At 37.0% G+C, this 14,745-nt stretch overlaps 2 protein-coding genes across 4 annotated transcripts; one reads left to right on the top strand and one right to left on the bottom strand.

The window, feature by feature from the left end:
- Positions 1-6,963: 6,963 nt before the first annotated feature.
- On the bottom strand, positions 6,964-9,447 carry gjb9a (gap junction protein beta 9a). Its single transcript, XM_059521000.1, has 2 exons — positions 9,246-9,447; positions 6,964-7,990 (listed from the first exon to the last, which is right to left on the bottom strand). Exon 2 carries the CDS (start codon positions 7,968-7,970, stop codon positions 7,209-7,211), a length of 762 nt encoding a protein of 253 aa, XP_059376983.1. The 5' UTR covers positions 7,971-7,990; positions 9,246-9,447; the 3' UTR covers positions 6,964-7,208.
- An 861-nt stretch (positions 9,448-10,308) lies between these two features.
- Positions 10,309-14,013, top strand: ptp4a2a (protein tyrosine phosphatase 4A2a). Of its 3 annotated transcripts, none has more exons than XM_059520030.1 (8): positions 10,309-10,447; positions 11,531-11,607; positions 11,881-12,145; positions 12,314-12,463; positions 12,554-12,646; positions 12,756-12,886; positions 13,143-13,217; positions 13,308-14,013. In XM_059520030.1, exons 4-8 carry the CDS (start codon positions 12,368-12,370, stop codon positions 13,417-13,419), a joined length of 507 nt encoding a protein of 168 aa, XP_059376013.1. In that variant the 5' UTR covers positions 10,309-10,447; positions 11,531-11,607; positions 11,881-12,145; positions 12,314-12,367; the 3' UTR covers positions 13,420-14,013. The 3 variants fall into 3 exon arrangements, with proteins under 3 accessions (XP_059376013.1, XP_059376012.1, XP_059376014.1); XM_059520031.1 differs by adding an exon at positions 11,186-11,224 and having other exon boundaries at positions 10,317-10,447; positions 11,881-12,463; XM_059520029.1 differs by having other exon boundaries at positions 11,881-12,463.
- The last annotated feature ends 732 nt before the right edge of the window (positions 14,014-14,745 follow it).

Raw genomic sequence — 14,745 nt, 5'->3', positions numbered from 1 at the left:
CAATAATTTCTAAGAAGATCTGGTACACATGCTCTGGCAACGTCATGCTTTAGACTTCTGGAATATTGAATTGGAGGTCGTGTAGGAGGCCAGCGTCAAGAACTGACACAATGGGAAAGCCATTAAGTCGACCAGGCTGCTTACGGCAGAGCCCTTGTTGTTCGAAAAAAGGGGATGACAGAGAGGGCTACAATGAAGATGGGTACATCCCTCAACGCTCCATTTATGACACAATGTGCATCAATGAACAGATTGACCACAGTTCGGCACATAGCACTCTGGGTTCAAGAAGGGGTCGAGAAACTGACTTTTCCAGTAATGGTTCCCTGGGAGCAGGTGGAGACATGTTTGACACAAGGTCTTCTGTGCTAGGCAGCAATGGCAGAAAACTGGATGAGAGGTTCATTTTTGATTCTCTGAAATTAGCAAATGATGAATTGAGCAAGTCACCAAGAGGGTTTGTGAGGTCAGCGTCCCCCAGCGTATCCTGCAACTCTGCTCCAAGTGGATCCACGAACAAGAGGCTTCATCACCAGGACAGTGGCAAGAAGGACAACCTCTGCCGCCACTCCTGGAAGGTTTTGTCTCCACCAAAGTTCCCAGAAACATTTGAACTCTCCTTAGGAGAAAAGACCTACTTAAACCCAGGAGTTGCCTTCTTTCCAAACAGCTTCACTGCCCCTCAGATTTCCCCCTTCTCTGGGTCCCCTTTTTCCACTGGAACGCATACACCTTCTGTGTTCTTCTCTCCCTCTCCATTGCCCTACCATCAGCAGTTCAACAGGCAGTCATTACCAACCCAACCATCTTCACCGAGACCACCTCTGTCAGAGTTATCAGTAAGTGCCCTGATGTGTGGTCAAGGAGACCAAGACAAACTAGAGATTGGCCAAGGTATGAGGGACAATGGGGGCATGGCAAAAGATAACCTGTTTCTGACTTTTAAACCCCAGAACATTGAGCCTGAGAAAGAACCACCACCAACTACCCCAGAACCTGAAACAGACACTACGCCCCTTCTGCGCTCCCAAACGTCAAAAAGACCTGCCATCTCCCCTACACCAATGGAGTCCACCTGGCCCCGGCGACTTATTGGAAGGAGGAGGACGGTAAGACAAGGTGGTGCAGTTCATAACCTCCCGATTCTTCCCCCACTACCATCTCTGCTAATCCGGAGTGTCTCTGACAAAAAGACCATTCCTCGTCTTTCACCGTTTCCAGAGCACCAGGGGAATGTGGATGGACAGCTCGGCAAGTCTATGTTAACAAGAGATTTGAAGGATTACTCACTACAGGAATGGAAGCTCTTGCGGGAGCAAGAGGAGCGTAAACCTGAAGCATCCAAAATTGAGAGTTTGCTTGAGGAAGCTTTAGAAGAAGAGAGCAAAACTGTGTTGATACAGGAGATCATTGAGCCAGGCATTTATGAAAATACCACTCCTGAATGTGAGGAAGAGAACTGGGAAGCTGTATTAGAGATGGTTAATTTGCTTTGGGATGAGACTTGCAGTGAAGATTTGCAAAGTATTGGGTCCCTAAGGCGCTGGCCTCTTTTACATCCTCCATCGGGGTTTGGTGGCTCACAAGCTCCGTCAGGTACAAGCTCAGAATTGGGTGCTGAAGATATGTTGGAGATTGAGAGAATGGACAGAGAGGTTGTGGGAAGCCAAGATGATGATGAACCACAATTTCAGTACAATTTACAAACGTGCAAAGGTCAAAGTAATATTATTGTGACTCAGCCAGGGAGCCTTAAACTTGCTCATGAAAAGGTCCCAACCAGTTTAGATCTCACCATCATTGATGCCCAAATGGGAAACAAATATGGCCATAGCGAGTCACCAGATTCCAACCTGACACTAGACTCAGATTCAAGTGGTGTCTATATGTCAAATCCCAGCCAAATCAGTAGAGAGGACATCACTATGTCAGATCTTGGAAGCATTACATCTCTTAGTCAAGGGGAAGAGGGAAAAGTCAACATCAAAAAGACTGGGACATACTCTTCGATTCCTTCGACTTTTAACCAAAAAGATCCCTCTGGGCTGAGAGCTAATAGCATAGAGCTAAGAAGGCAAGCATTTTGTAAAGAGATTACAACCAGAGCTACAGAAATAAAAGCACGCTTGAAACCTGTGGACACTGGATCTCAAACCCAAGAGATTCATTACACTGTGAACACATCAAAGACTGATATGCCTTTACCACTGTCCCCCTCCAAACATGAAGCTAAAGAAACGCTATTAGTCAAGAGCGATGCAGATCCATTCGTTGCCACAGATAGTTTTGTCTACCTGGCAGTGTCAGTGCTGCCCCAAACCACACAGGAAAACGTGACCAAAGCTCCAACAGAGGAGTCGTTGCCTCTTACTTCCTTTGCCAAACCTTGCCCTTACCCTGATGAATGTGACTTCCTCTCTACAGATAGTTTTGTTTACCTGGCTGCTCCTGACTGCCACCTGCTGGTTACAGATGGACATTCGGTATATGACTCAAAAGATTCTGAATCAGAGGACAGTGGTTCTAAGGCAGACTTTGTTCTGGCCTCTGCTGTAGGAGGAGATAGCGACTGGGACTCAGACCTGACTGATTCTGAACCTGAGCCAAACTCTTCCAAGCCTGCATGGGACTACTGGGAGGAGCTAGAGCAGGGAGTGCTGCAGGAGCTATTTGGCGAAGACCAATCGGATGCAGACAAACTGCTCCATGGCAACCAAGCTCAGCAGATTTCCTGCCAGCCTGGGGAGTTGGCTGCTATTGTTGTACAGGAGAGAGCTGAGCTGAAAGAGGTGTCCTCACAGTACACACAGGGGGCAGAGACACACACTGAGGTGAAGTCTGTATCCTAACTCTTATTACTGCACTGGCAAACCAATTTTATTAGAGCCCATTTAAGAATTATTAACATCATAAACAGGTATTTTAGTTTTTGTTATCCTTTCTTTTTCATTATGTACATATTATTTCCAAGTCATGACTCCAACATCTACAGTACTCACAATAAAACTTAGATGTGTTCTTAATTGTAGTTTTGTTGAAGCACAGTTTAAGTCTCTCTTTCAAGCTGCATCTCTGTTTTAAAGTTTATGTCATGGTGGACAGCTTCATGGAATAATTAAGTTGTTATTGATTTCAATATTATGTTGACCAGTAAGTATTTATGTTAACTGATAAGTCTGGCTATTTAAATTGGTGATTGTGGATGCAATATGACTATCAGAGATCAAGCATATGAGCTTAAAATCTATTGCACACTTACGTTATGTCAGTAATAGATACTCTATTTGCTAAATGCTGTGTGCTCTGTATAACAATAATTAATGTTAAATGTTACTGAGGTAAGAACTGACTGTGATAAAGTACTGAGTGATGAATAGTGAATAGGCTGATGTAGAAATTTTGACCTCATCAATAAAGGAGCACAGTTTATAGCACAAATAATGCTTAATATGCAGTAAAATGTGTGTGCTTAGCTCAGTTTATAAACTTTAAAGGGAGAGTTGTTTCACCTGTTAACACATTGCAAAGGTTATGCGTTTGCCTGGGTTGTCAATAAATTAAATGTGGAGGATCAAAGTCTTCATTTTGTCACATAATTTCATTTTGTTTTCTTAGCATGCTTTTGGATAGCGTTCTCAGGCTTCACCTCCCTTTAGCCTCCTTTCCATCTCTCCATCTGTCTCATGGCCTATATATATATGATTTCTCATGTGAATTATTTGGGATCAGAGTGAAATCTAAAACTCTGGTGGTGTTGTAGGGGCCAAATGGGCTATTTTTAGTTAAATTAATTAGTTCAGTGTAAATGAGGCCAAACTGAATGCATTGTGTGCCAAGATAATACATAAGTGGGTCGAGTGTCAGCAAACACACTATATCCTGGTGTCTATGCTGCTGGAGTGCATGGGATTTTGCTGCCACCCATCGTTGTTCCGGTCATTTTGTTCCATCTGTTATGCATCAAGTACCTCACTGTTGTTCCTGGGTCCAACCTGAATCTTTTGGTTTTGACCAAATATCCTGCAGCAACGCATGACATGCATTCCCAGCACTATGATGTCTCTATTATATTTTGCAAAATGGTTTCGCAAATTCTTAGCAGGCTCTGTCAATATCAGAATTTAAGAACTCTCCCTTTCATTTCAGGAGTATGGAATACTACTCTATATATCTATATATTTATATGGCAGAAGAAGTATGCTAATGTTCTATATTGATATAATATTTTAAGTCAAGTCAGTCAAGTCACCATTATTTATATAGTGCTTTATACACTGTCCGTTCAAAAAAAAAAAAGTTCCCACCTGGATTTAACTAAACAAATAGGTAAGATCATCCAATTGGACGCTTACTGCATGGATGATTATGTTATGTGCCCAAAGAATGAGGTCAGCTGACTACCTGAATATACTGAATCCAGAGTCAGACCTTAACCCCATTGAGAATCTTTGGGATCTTTTAGAATTTTGGTGAAAAATGAATGCAACTCTGGACGGGAATAAATGTTGTGACATTGCAGAAGCTTATCGAAATGATGCCACAGCAAATGCGTGTTGTAATCAAAGCTAAAGGTGGTCCAACTAAATATTAGTGTGTGTGTCTTTTTTTTTTTTTTTGGACCGGGAGTGTACAATACTGATTGTTTCAAAGCAGGTTTACAGTGTCAACAGGAAAGTAGTTTGTCAATAATGGGGCGGGTGAATTGGAATGACAGGAATGACAGTGAATTGGAATGACAGGAAGGGAAAATCAACACGTCACAGTTACACAACAACAAAATGGGCAAAAACAGAAAGTTGGTCTAAGCTGTGTGTAAACTTGTAAGCTGCTTCATGTTAGGTTTCATTTGGAAGATTTGGGGGTAAACTGAAGCATTCTCAGAAATGACGTGTTCTTCTACCATGGTCAATGGACCAAATTATATATTGTTTATATAACGTATGTTGTATCATTTATTTAGTTTTTAGAAACTACTGTCAAAAAGTATGGGGTTGGTATGATTATTTACTAATTTATTATTATTATTTTTTTTAAATATTATCCTCTCCAAAGTAGCATTTATTTGATCTAATTTACAGTAAAAACAGTGATACTGTGAAACATTATTGCAAGTTAAACTATCTTCTGATACTGTATATTATTTTTTTTTATTAAATGTAATTTATTCCTGTGATAGCAAAGCTGAATTTTGAGTAGCAATTACTCCACACTAATTTGGTGCTCAGAAAATATTTATTTTTACTATCACAATGTTGAAAACAATTGTGCTTCTTAATATTTTTGTGGAAATCATGATACATATTTTTCATGATTATATTTATGAATATAATGTTCAAAAGAAAGCATGTATTTGAAATAAAAATTTGGCCTATTTTCAACAATGTAAAAACCATAAATGTGATCAATTTATGGGATCCTCACTTAAAAAAAAATTACATACACATTTCTCTAGGAAACATTGGAATAATTATGACATTTATTAATAATTCTTTGATTCTGTCAAAGAATTCTTGTGGGCATCACGTTAATGTTAACGCTGTGCACTTCAGGCGTCCCGAGTTCGAGTCCCCATTCTTCAATCTTTCTCCCACTTCGTTTCCTGTATAAATACTGTCCTATTCAAATATAAAGGCACACAAACATTTTGGGAAAATATCCCATGTATTGTCAAAAAATCTAATGTAATACTATTTCCTTAAACAAAAATTACACGTGCAGCTCTGTTTCTGTTTGCTATAATCCATATTCAATTTAAATAGTTGAATATGAAGCAGTATTGAGAGAATTCTGAATAGTGCACAACTTATATTCTAAAACATTATATAGTGGTATAGAGAAGGAATACAATGTGTGTGAGTCTGTGGTGGTATCTCTAAAAGTATGTGTGAGCTGGTGTGCGTATGTGAGTGGGATGGATTGTTTGCTGTGTGCCGAAGCCAGGGCACATGTGTAGGAGGAGCAGCACAGAGTGAGTGAATCATACTTTATGACATTTGCTGTATTCTTTCTGGACTGAAAGATTATATAGCGAGTTGGTAGTGCTTGGAAATTGTTCATGATGGATAAAATGTTTAGGATGAAAGAATCAGATTTTGTTCACAAATTATCATTGAAACACATTCAAATAAATATGCACTGTATCTTTTTTTCTTTCTTTTTTTTCTGCCTTTGGTGTGCAGTGTGACATTTGTGTGTGGTGTGTGAGTGAGATAAAAAGGTAGGAGGGATGTAATCATTGGTTGCTGAAGGCAAAAGATCAAGAGGTGCTTCTTATGTAACGTAAATAAAAATGCACTGGGCACTGTTTGCTAAAAGATTTTTAAATAATAAAATAATCTAGATCCAAAAGCAGTGTAGGCTGACAGAAACAAGGACTGAAAAGATCCAGAGAGCATCAGAGGAATTAAACTGAGCATTTGAAACACTGTTAAGAGATTTGATATAGCATATTTGGCTTTAATGTAAGTCATTTGAAAGAAATTGTTACCCAGAAATTAATTTCTGCCATCATTTATTCAAAGTATGCATTCTTTATTTAGTGTGACATAAAATGAGGAGTTAAGCTAAATATCAGAGCTGCTTTTTTTTCTTCTACACAATGAAAGTGGGGGTGTCAAACCACAAAAGAAATCATAAAAGTGGTTGCATAAGAGCAGCTTGGACATTCTGCTGTGAATATATCTTTTTGTGATAAAACTGAAGTCATAAATATTTTTGAAAGACTTTAGGATAAGTTAATAATACATTTCAAATATACTGCGACTGATCCTTTTATTAAAATACTAACCTTTCACTCTGTCGATTCAAATTTGCATCTAAATGAATTCTTTATTAATTTATATCATAAAAAAGATATCATAAAAAAATAAACAGCTCACCTCACCCAGATTTTTTTTTCCTATTTTGAAATACATTATGCTTTTAAAGTTCATTCTAAAGTGCATATTCTAAAAAACAAAAACAAAAAAAAAAAAACATACAGTGAAAATCCTGGCTATCACATCTGTTATATAAGAAATATATATTCATTACTGTGTTTAAAAGCAACATGAGGTCTGTATTAACTAATTATCATTCTCAGATGACTAATTTATTTATTTTCATTTGCATTTGTTTGCTAAATTTTGGATGATGAAGAAAGATGGCTTTTTTTTTCCTGTATCCCAAACTCACTGAGGCTGTACAGGTTTGGCGACACCCTGCTGTCATTAAATAGCAGTTTTGTCCATTGAGGTGACTTTTAATTTTGCTGAACTCAAGTTTTGGCTGCTGGAAAGAGTCGGGTCTGGTCTTTTAGATCGTCGCGGTGGTGCATCTTCCATCATACAGTATTTTAATAAACGCTTTCCAATGAGATAAATCATTTCACAGATACACATGAAGATGCAGAGAGCAGAGGAGACCACCATGAAGAGAGTGAAGATTTTCTTCTCCGTGGGACGGGAGATGAAACAATCCACCGTATTTGGACAAGGATCCAGTGAACACTTGGTGATTCGAGGGAGGTCATATCCTTTATACACGTGATGAAGAATATAGAGAAAGGCAGCATCAACTGTGGCTTTAAAGATCAAGCTTAACAGGTAGGTCCACCAAAGACCCCCACGCTTTTTCCCAGGGTTGGGGTATAAATGGGTGCCCTCGTGGAGGGCCGAGTACTTCTTGTCTTTTTCCTCTCTGTAACTGACGTGGGCTACGACTAAGAGTGATGGACATGTGACAAAGATGAGCTGCAAGGCCCACAGACGGATGTGAGAGATGGGGAATGTGCTGTCGTAGCAGACGTTGCTGCAGCCGGGCTGCCTGGTGTTGCACACAAAGTCTTTGCTCTCGTCGCCCCAAACGCGCTGAGCTGCCACCACAAACACCAGAACACGAAACACAAACACCACAGACAGCCACACTCGACCAAACACTGTAGAATATTTATTGACCCCACTAAGAAGGGTCTCAAGGCTTGACCAGTTCATCCCTGATCACAAACTGTCTCCTGAAATAAACACAATTACGTATGAATCTCAAAACCTTTGCACAATGACAAGGATAAAATCACAGAAACAGGTCATTCTAGTTTGGGTCAATGAATCTCCTGACAACTTGTGTCATGAAAATACGCTCTAAATTTAACCAAAAAACTAATGAGTTTTCATCATGTCATTTTTTTTGTGCTGCTGATTATCTTTTTTTAATTAGCCATGTAGTGGAGATTTTGTCTTCGATTAATATTTCAACTCTGGAGGCGTTCAGCCGTGCATAACAGGTAGGCTACTCCAGATTGTTTCTAAAGGTCTCATCAAAAAGTTTGTAGTATCTGATTCTGCTCCAGCTGCTTTAAATGGAAGTTATGACAGGTAACCTTATAATAAGTGTTTGTGCAATCACAAGGGTGACAAATTTAAATATAACAAGTCTGTGTTGACAAGCCTGCTTGTTATGAATCCTTGCTGTCTTGATTTTGCAGGCAGAATTGTGGATTTGTCATGCTGGATCACACCTGGGTTTGTCACAGCTAAGATGTCACATAGTTGTCTTATAAGTTGTCCTACATGTTTTTTTTTTATTGTACAAAAAAGTTTTCTTTTATAAACATAAAGTGTTTGTGTGTGTGTGTATACACACAAACACATTCATACATACATATATGTGTATGTATATATATATATATATATATATATATATATATATATATATATATACACACACACACACACACATATATACATCCATAATGTACAGACATATATGTATATATACAATATGTTTTTAAAAGAAGTCTTATGCTCACTGAGACTGCATTTATATGACTTTGAAAATAGTAATAATGTGAAATATTATTACTGTTTAAAATAACTGTTTTATATTTTAATATATATTAAATTGTAATGTAGTTTTCAGCAGCCATTACGGCACTTTTCACTGTCACATAATCTTAATAATAAAAGAAGTCATTATGCTGTGGTGTTGCTTAATTTTTTTTGTGGATGACACAATGTTTTTAGGATTCTTTGATGAATATAAAAACAGTAAATTTATGCTATATATTAACAAAATGATACAGGTAATAAAATACTCCACTTTTTCACTAGTTCACATTGTGCTTCTAACCACATATACACATACTAACTAAAATGTAGCATTTTCATGCTGTTTTGTATAATTGTTATTTTTAATAAGACCTATCTTTGTTTGGTAGCTACTCAGTAATAACTAATAAGTATTTAGCAATGCATAAAATCAGATCTTACCGTGTTTTGACTGAGGTTGCCTGATAGACATTGAAACTGCAAGCACAATAAAAAAACAAAACCAAAAGCAAAAAAAAAAAAAAAAAAAAAAAAAGGGCGAAACTACAGTAAAAGCCCTTAAGGAATCCTGTCCAACCTGATCTATGGCCTAACCGCCAACATACCTGAGTGGAAGTGTGGCTTACACACGAGACACCTGTGATGATGGAGCTGCTTTAGGAGGGTGTGGTGATGGATGGTGGTGTGTGCTGTTCATTAGACATTATCTTACAGACAGGGACTGTAACGTGAGTTGGCCTATATGGTATATTTTGAAACCTTGCATGCTCGCCATGTGTCATCACCATACCCAGCAATTTGCAAATATTATATTATCTATGAAAACACATGACATTCTTCAGAAAGGTCTTCTTTTTTATCCTTAAGTTATTTAAAAAAAAAAATAAGATCGCAGGTATACATTATTGTCGGTTTTTGCTATGAATAGAAAAAATATATAATTTATGCTATAACTCTTTCTCACCAGGAGATGGTGACATAACTTAATTTTTTAAATCTGTGATGTGAGTTTCTTGCCGACTGTAATTAATAAAATATTTTTATAAATATAAATTAATTTAAATGATACGTGCAACGATTTGATAGGGTTATATGGTTTATTTTTCATTATAAAGACTTTTTCATTATTAACCTAATTTAATTAATATAAAAAGTATACACCAAAAAGTATTTTATATTAATTCAAACTTATTTTATTTAAAATAAATCATTTTATCTACCACCGAAACTTTTATTATATGCTGTAATAATCACACAAAAAAGTACAGTTGTTAGAAGAATCAACGTGAATGGTCGAGACCGATTTGCTAATGAAAAAAATAACAGTAATGCCTATTTTATTAAAAATAAATCATTTTATCTACCACCGAAACTTTTATTATATTCTGTAATAATCACAAAAAATGTACAGTTGTTAGAAGGATCAACGTGATTGGTCGGAAAGGAACATCTATCCGTACGTTCATGTGAAAGGTGCGGTTTGTCGGCCATGTGACTACGGGCAGCCAATCAGCGGTCATCTGCGCGGACCGGAATTGTAGCCTGGTTACGGGAGCTCTATGGTAGGGAGAGCTAGTCGGCTAGCAGCTTCTCTCAATCCTTTCTCTCTTTGTCACGGTATTCATATCTACCGTCAGCTCTTTGTAAGTATCTATATGATATCATATAATTTTTTTTCTGTCATTAATGAATATATAAATGATTGATGGATTGTGAAATTGTGCGTGTCTTTAAATATATAACGTTACGCATTTAGGCTTGAGCAGCTATAACATACGCTAGCCGGACAAGAGCGAACTAATCGCGTAAAAACATTTAGTATTTTTTTTTAAAACAATGATTTACCATTGTAATGTAATTATAGTATATTGTATGTCGTATAAACCTGTATTAAAACTTGAACTGTCAGATAATGATGTTCATTGTAAATTACATCTGTTTATATAAACTGCCTTAACATTCACACAATAAGGCAGTGGGTCTCATGAGCATGATGATTTGCGTGGGGATATTAACAAAGTTAATATTTTATGAATCTGAGTTTTTAATTAAATTGTTGTTTAATCCGTCCACCACAAAAATAGATTAATGTGTGGTCACCAAATGGATCCCATTGTGTTCCATGCATAGATATTATGCAGATTTTTTCGGTTTTAAAAGTATAGTTAATCTAAAATTTTGTTGTGTTTTTGTTATTTACTCCCTCTTATTTCTTTCCAATCCAAAATATGATTTTCTGTCTTCTGTGGAAAACAATACAGAGGGACAGAATGACTTTCTCAGTTATCATTCGCTTTCATTGTGTAGAAAAAAAAACATATCTTGAAAGTGAATAATGACAGAGACTGTCCTTCTGTTTTACATCTCCCTTTGTTTTCCAGAGCAGAAAGAAAATTATAGGGATTTGAAGGAACATGAAGGTGAGTAAATGTGTGTGTATACTGTCCCTTTAAGAATTAGATAATGATCAAAAATAGACAGTATATGGGCAGTGGATGCCATGACTCAGATATGTGTCATGCAATCATATATATATATATATATATATTGCTATATATATATATATATTGAAGATTATTATGCTTTTATCGCATAAGTCGGTAATAACACAGACACACATCAGCTCTTTTTATTTTCCATTCTGGAATTCTTTCTTTGAAAATTAATAGACTTAAATGAAGAAAAATCTTATTTTTTCCATGTTTTATGTCGATTTTCTTTTCTAGGTGCAAAGTAGAGACAGTCACGAATGGTGAAGATAGAATGCAGAGTTCTCAACTTGTTTTCTGTTCACTTATTGAAAGTAAGTGCATGATAGGAAATAGATGTAAAGTATTTTTCATGTATACCACCGTGTTATAATGTTGTGCAAGGCCTTTATGCTTTTATGATGAGAGTTCACAATCCACCCAATGGTCAAAGTCAATATCTGCAGTGGAGTGAGGTCTCTCCTCAGCTGTAGGCTATATCCAGTGATCATTTGGTGTTAATGGTGACATGTTGCACTTGCTTGTGATGTGCCTTAGACTCCACTGCTCTGGTTATTTATTGATCGCCATCCTTTTTCTTATTCCAGGCTGCACATTTATGGCGTTTGTCAGTGTGAGTGGAGACTTCTGTCAGGCACAGCACCTGGTCATTGTAGACAAGTGAACAGAGGGCCTGCCATATGAAGATTATACTACCTGTCTGCCCGTCTTAAATTCTGCACTTTCGGGGAGCATCTTTTTTTGTTCAGAGTTAAAGTGTATGAATCGGTTTGAGCCAATCCAGGTACTAGAGAGTGATTCGTTGTTCCTTCTCTCTAGTGCCAACTGATCATCTCTCCTCTCCTGAATGGGGTAATTATAAATTGCGAATCAGAAGGATAGTTCCCTTCTTTAGTTTTTATTTCAAACTCGTGGGAGCGTGAAAGTTGTTTTCTTCTCCTGTTTCCCTTTTTTTGTTGAGAGATTTGCCTCAAAGTCAGATTGCATAGATATTTTGAAATTATTATTTCTACCCCAGAGAAGATTCAGAAGTTGTTGTTTTTTCATCAAGTCCAATTAAATTTGAGTGTCAAAATGAATCGTCCTGCTCCTGTTGAGATCACCTACGAATGCATGAGGTTTCTCATCACCCACAATCCCACCAATTCACAGCTGGTCAAGTTTACAGAGGTAAGGATTAACATGGGAGCAGTTCATATGAATAGCAATGTTAACAATAGGGTCAAAGCCGACTGGCTTTTCTACATTGATGTCTTTTAGGAATTGAAGAGTTTTGGAGTGCAGACGCTTGTCCGGGTTTGTGATGCAACTTATGACAAAACACCAGTGGAAAAAGAAGGCATTGAAGTTTTGGTGCGATTTCTGATTAACCTCTTTAAATATCCCACAGATTCTGATGGAAATTGGTATTTTGTGTGCGTGTATTGCAGTGGATTTAATGCAGAAATGTGTTTTCCTTTAGGATTGGCCTTTTGATGATGGTTGTTCGCCTCCTGAACAAATTGTTGATGACTGGTTGAACCTTCTCAAATGTAAATTTAAAGATGAACCAGGCTGTTGCATTGCAGTACATTGCGTTGCTGGATTGGGACGGTAAGTATTATCAGGGCACATGTAATTCAGTCATATGAAATGTTGGTTTGTTGTGTTGTTGGAGATTATACACTGTGTAATTTTTGAGTTATCTTGGACCTGATGTGCAGAAACATGACGTTCTTTTAGAACATTTTGTGCTGTAATGCTGTGAACCTCAACATTTATCTAAATCAGTCAGGGAAATTCCTGGTTGATAACCAAGAGACCTGACTTTTATATAGTTTTAAATGAGAACAGCTGTTTTTGTGTTCAGAGCTCCTGTCTTGGTGGCCATAGCCTTAATCGAATGTGGGATGATGTATGAAGATGCTGTCCAGTATATTCGTCAGTAAGTCACACACACAATCTTAAGTTTCTTTTTTCTGTGGGATATGATATTTTTTGGTCATTTTGTGATGTGAATGATTTTTCTTTGTAGGAAAAGGCGTGGGGCTTTTAACGCTAAACAACTTATGTACCTTGAAAAATACAAACCCAAGATGCGCCTGCGCTTCAAGGATGCCAATGGTCAAAACTGCTGCATTCAGTAAATAAACATTCATCCAAAGGATCTTTGGAAACTATTGACGTAATTATTATTGTAAGTGTTGTTATGAGCCGTTTTTGTTTGATTCCTACATTGGACCAGGATTTTGCTGTACTATAGTGCCAAGCACATAAAAAGGTTTAGTGCAGTATTAGCATTTTTTTTTCTTTTTTGACCAAACAGTCAAGCCAATCTTGTAAACACACAGGCAAAGCTGGGTCTCACTAGTGATGTTTCTCATTGTGACGAACACATTGGTATAATGATTGACTGTAGTTGTTAGATTTTTATGCCCTATCTAAAACATGGTGTCCCCAGTTTTCTGGATTGTGTAATAACACCCTGCTGTAAGTGAACTCACTTTGTTGGTGCTTCTCTTGAAGTCTGTCAGCTTCTCCAGAGTTACATGGGCACAACTACTGTATCTGATGTTATAGATATTAAACATTCCAAGAGGTTCACAGCACTGTTGGACACTAGGTTATGGTCATCAGTGAAAAGGACAGATGAATAAAATCCTAGATAATCCAATCAACAAAACTTCCTCTCCAAACTGATTGTGAAATGAGTCCAATTCAAAAAATAAAAATCAAATAATTTATTTTTGTTGTAATGGGTTTTTTTCTCTTCACTTAATAATGGTGGAAAACTTAGATTTCGCATAAACGTATATGATACACTGTAGTATGTCCAAGACACATATTAGATGTCTGATTGTAATGCAATAGAATGTAAATCATGGTAGTAAATATATTCAATATTCATGTATGGTCTAAAGTGATCAAAATACCAATATTTTTCCAAAGGCAAAGGCATTTTGTTTAAAAACATGACAATACCATGTTACTTTTTTGTTGGTAAATAATATGTGATGCATCTTGAATTATAACAAATAATCGTTTGACCTACTTTACTCATTCATGTTTAGTAATATACCTAATTAACAATGTAAAAGAGAATATTAATGCAATTTCTAGTGCGTGAACACTTTCGGTGGTGTTTTTTTCTTGACCACGAGCCGGTGCAATGCAGATTCACTGGACAGACAATCAAATGGCTGTTGTCTGAACGCGAATCCTACTATTGTAGTAGTTTAGCTTATGAATATTAATTAGTTGCTTGTCTGGGAAGCTCTGCCCAGTAAGATCTATTTAATATTTAATATTCACAGGGCTTAAAAGTTCTCTGGCACCATGCCTGATTTCAGGCAAAGAGCACTTTTAAATTAATTCAATACACATTTCCTCCCGTACAACTTTTCAGGCCTCAAATATTTTCTTGATTTAAGCCCTGTATTATAATTTTTTTTCTTGCTTTAAGCCCTGTATTT

The sequence above is a fragment of the Carassius carassius genome, chromosome 32 (assembly GCF_963082965.1).
Source record: "Carassius carassius chromosome 32, fCarCar2.1, whole genome shotgun sequence".
NCBI lineage: Eukaryota > Metazoa > Chordata > Actinopteri > Cypriniformes > Cyprinidae > Carassius > Carassius carassius.
This window is presented reverse-complemented; position numbering and strand designations above follow the sequence as displayed.

Coding starts and splice junctions, on each gene's coding strand:
- ptp4a2a (XM_059520030.1), top strand. CDS start 12,368: ATGAATCGTCCTGCTCCTGTTGAGATCACCTACGAATGCATGAGGTTT. Junction 12,647..12,755: donor AAGAAGGCATTGAAGTTTTG/GTGCGATTTCTG, acceptor GTTTTCCTTTAG/GATTGGCCTTTTGATGATGG. Junction 12,887..13,142: donor TGCGTTGCTGGATTGGGACG/GTAAGTATTATC, acceptor TTTTGTGTTCAG/AGCTCCTGTCTTGGTGGCCA.
- gjb9a (XM_059521000.1), bottom strand. CDS start 7,970: ATGAACTGGTCAAGCCTTGAGACCCTTCTTAGTGGGGTCAATAAATAT.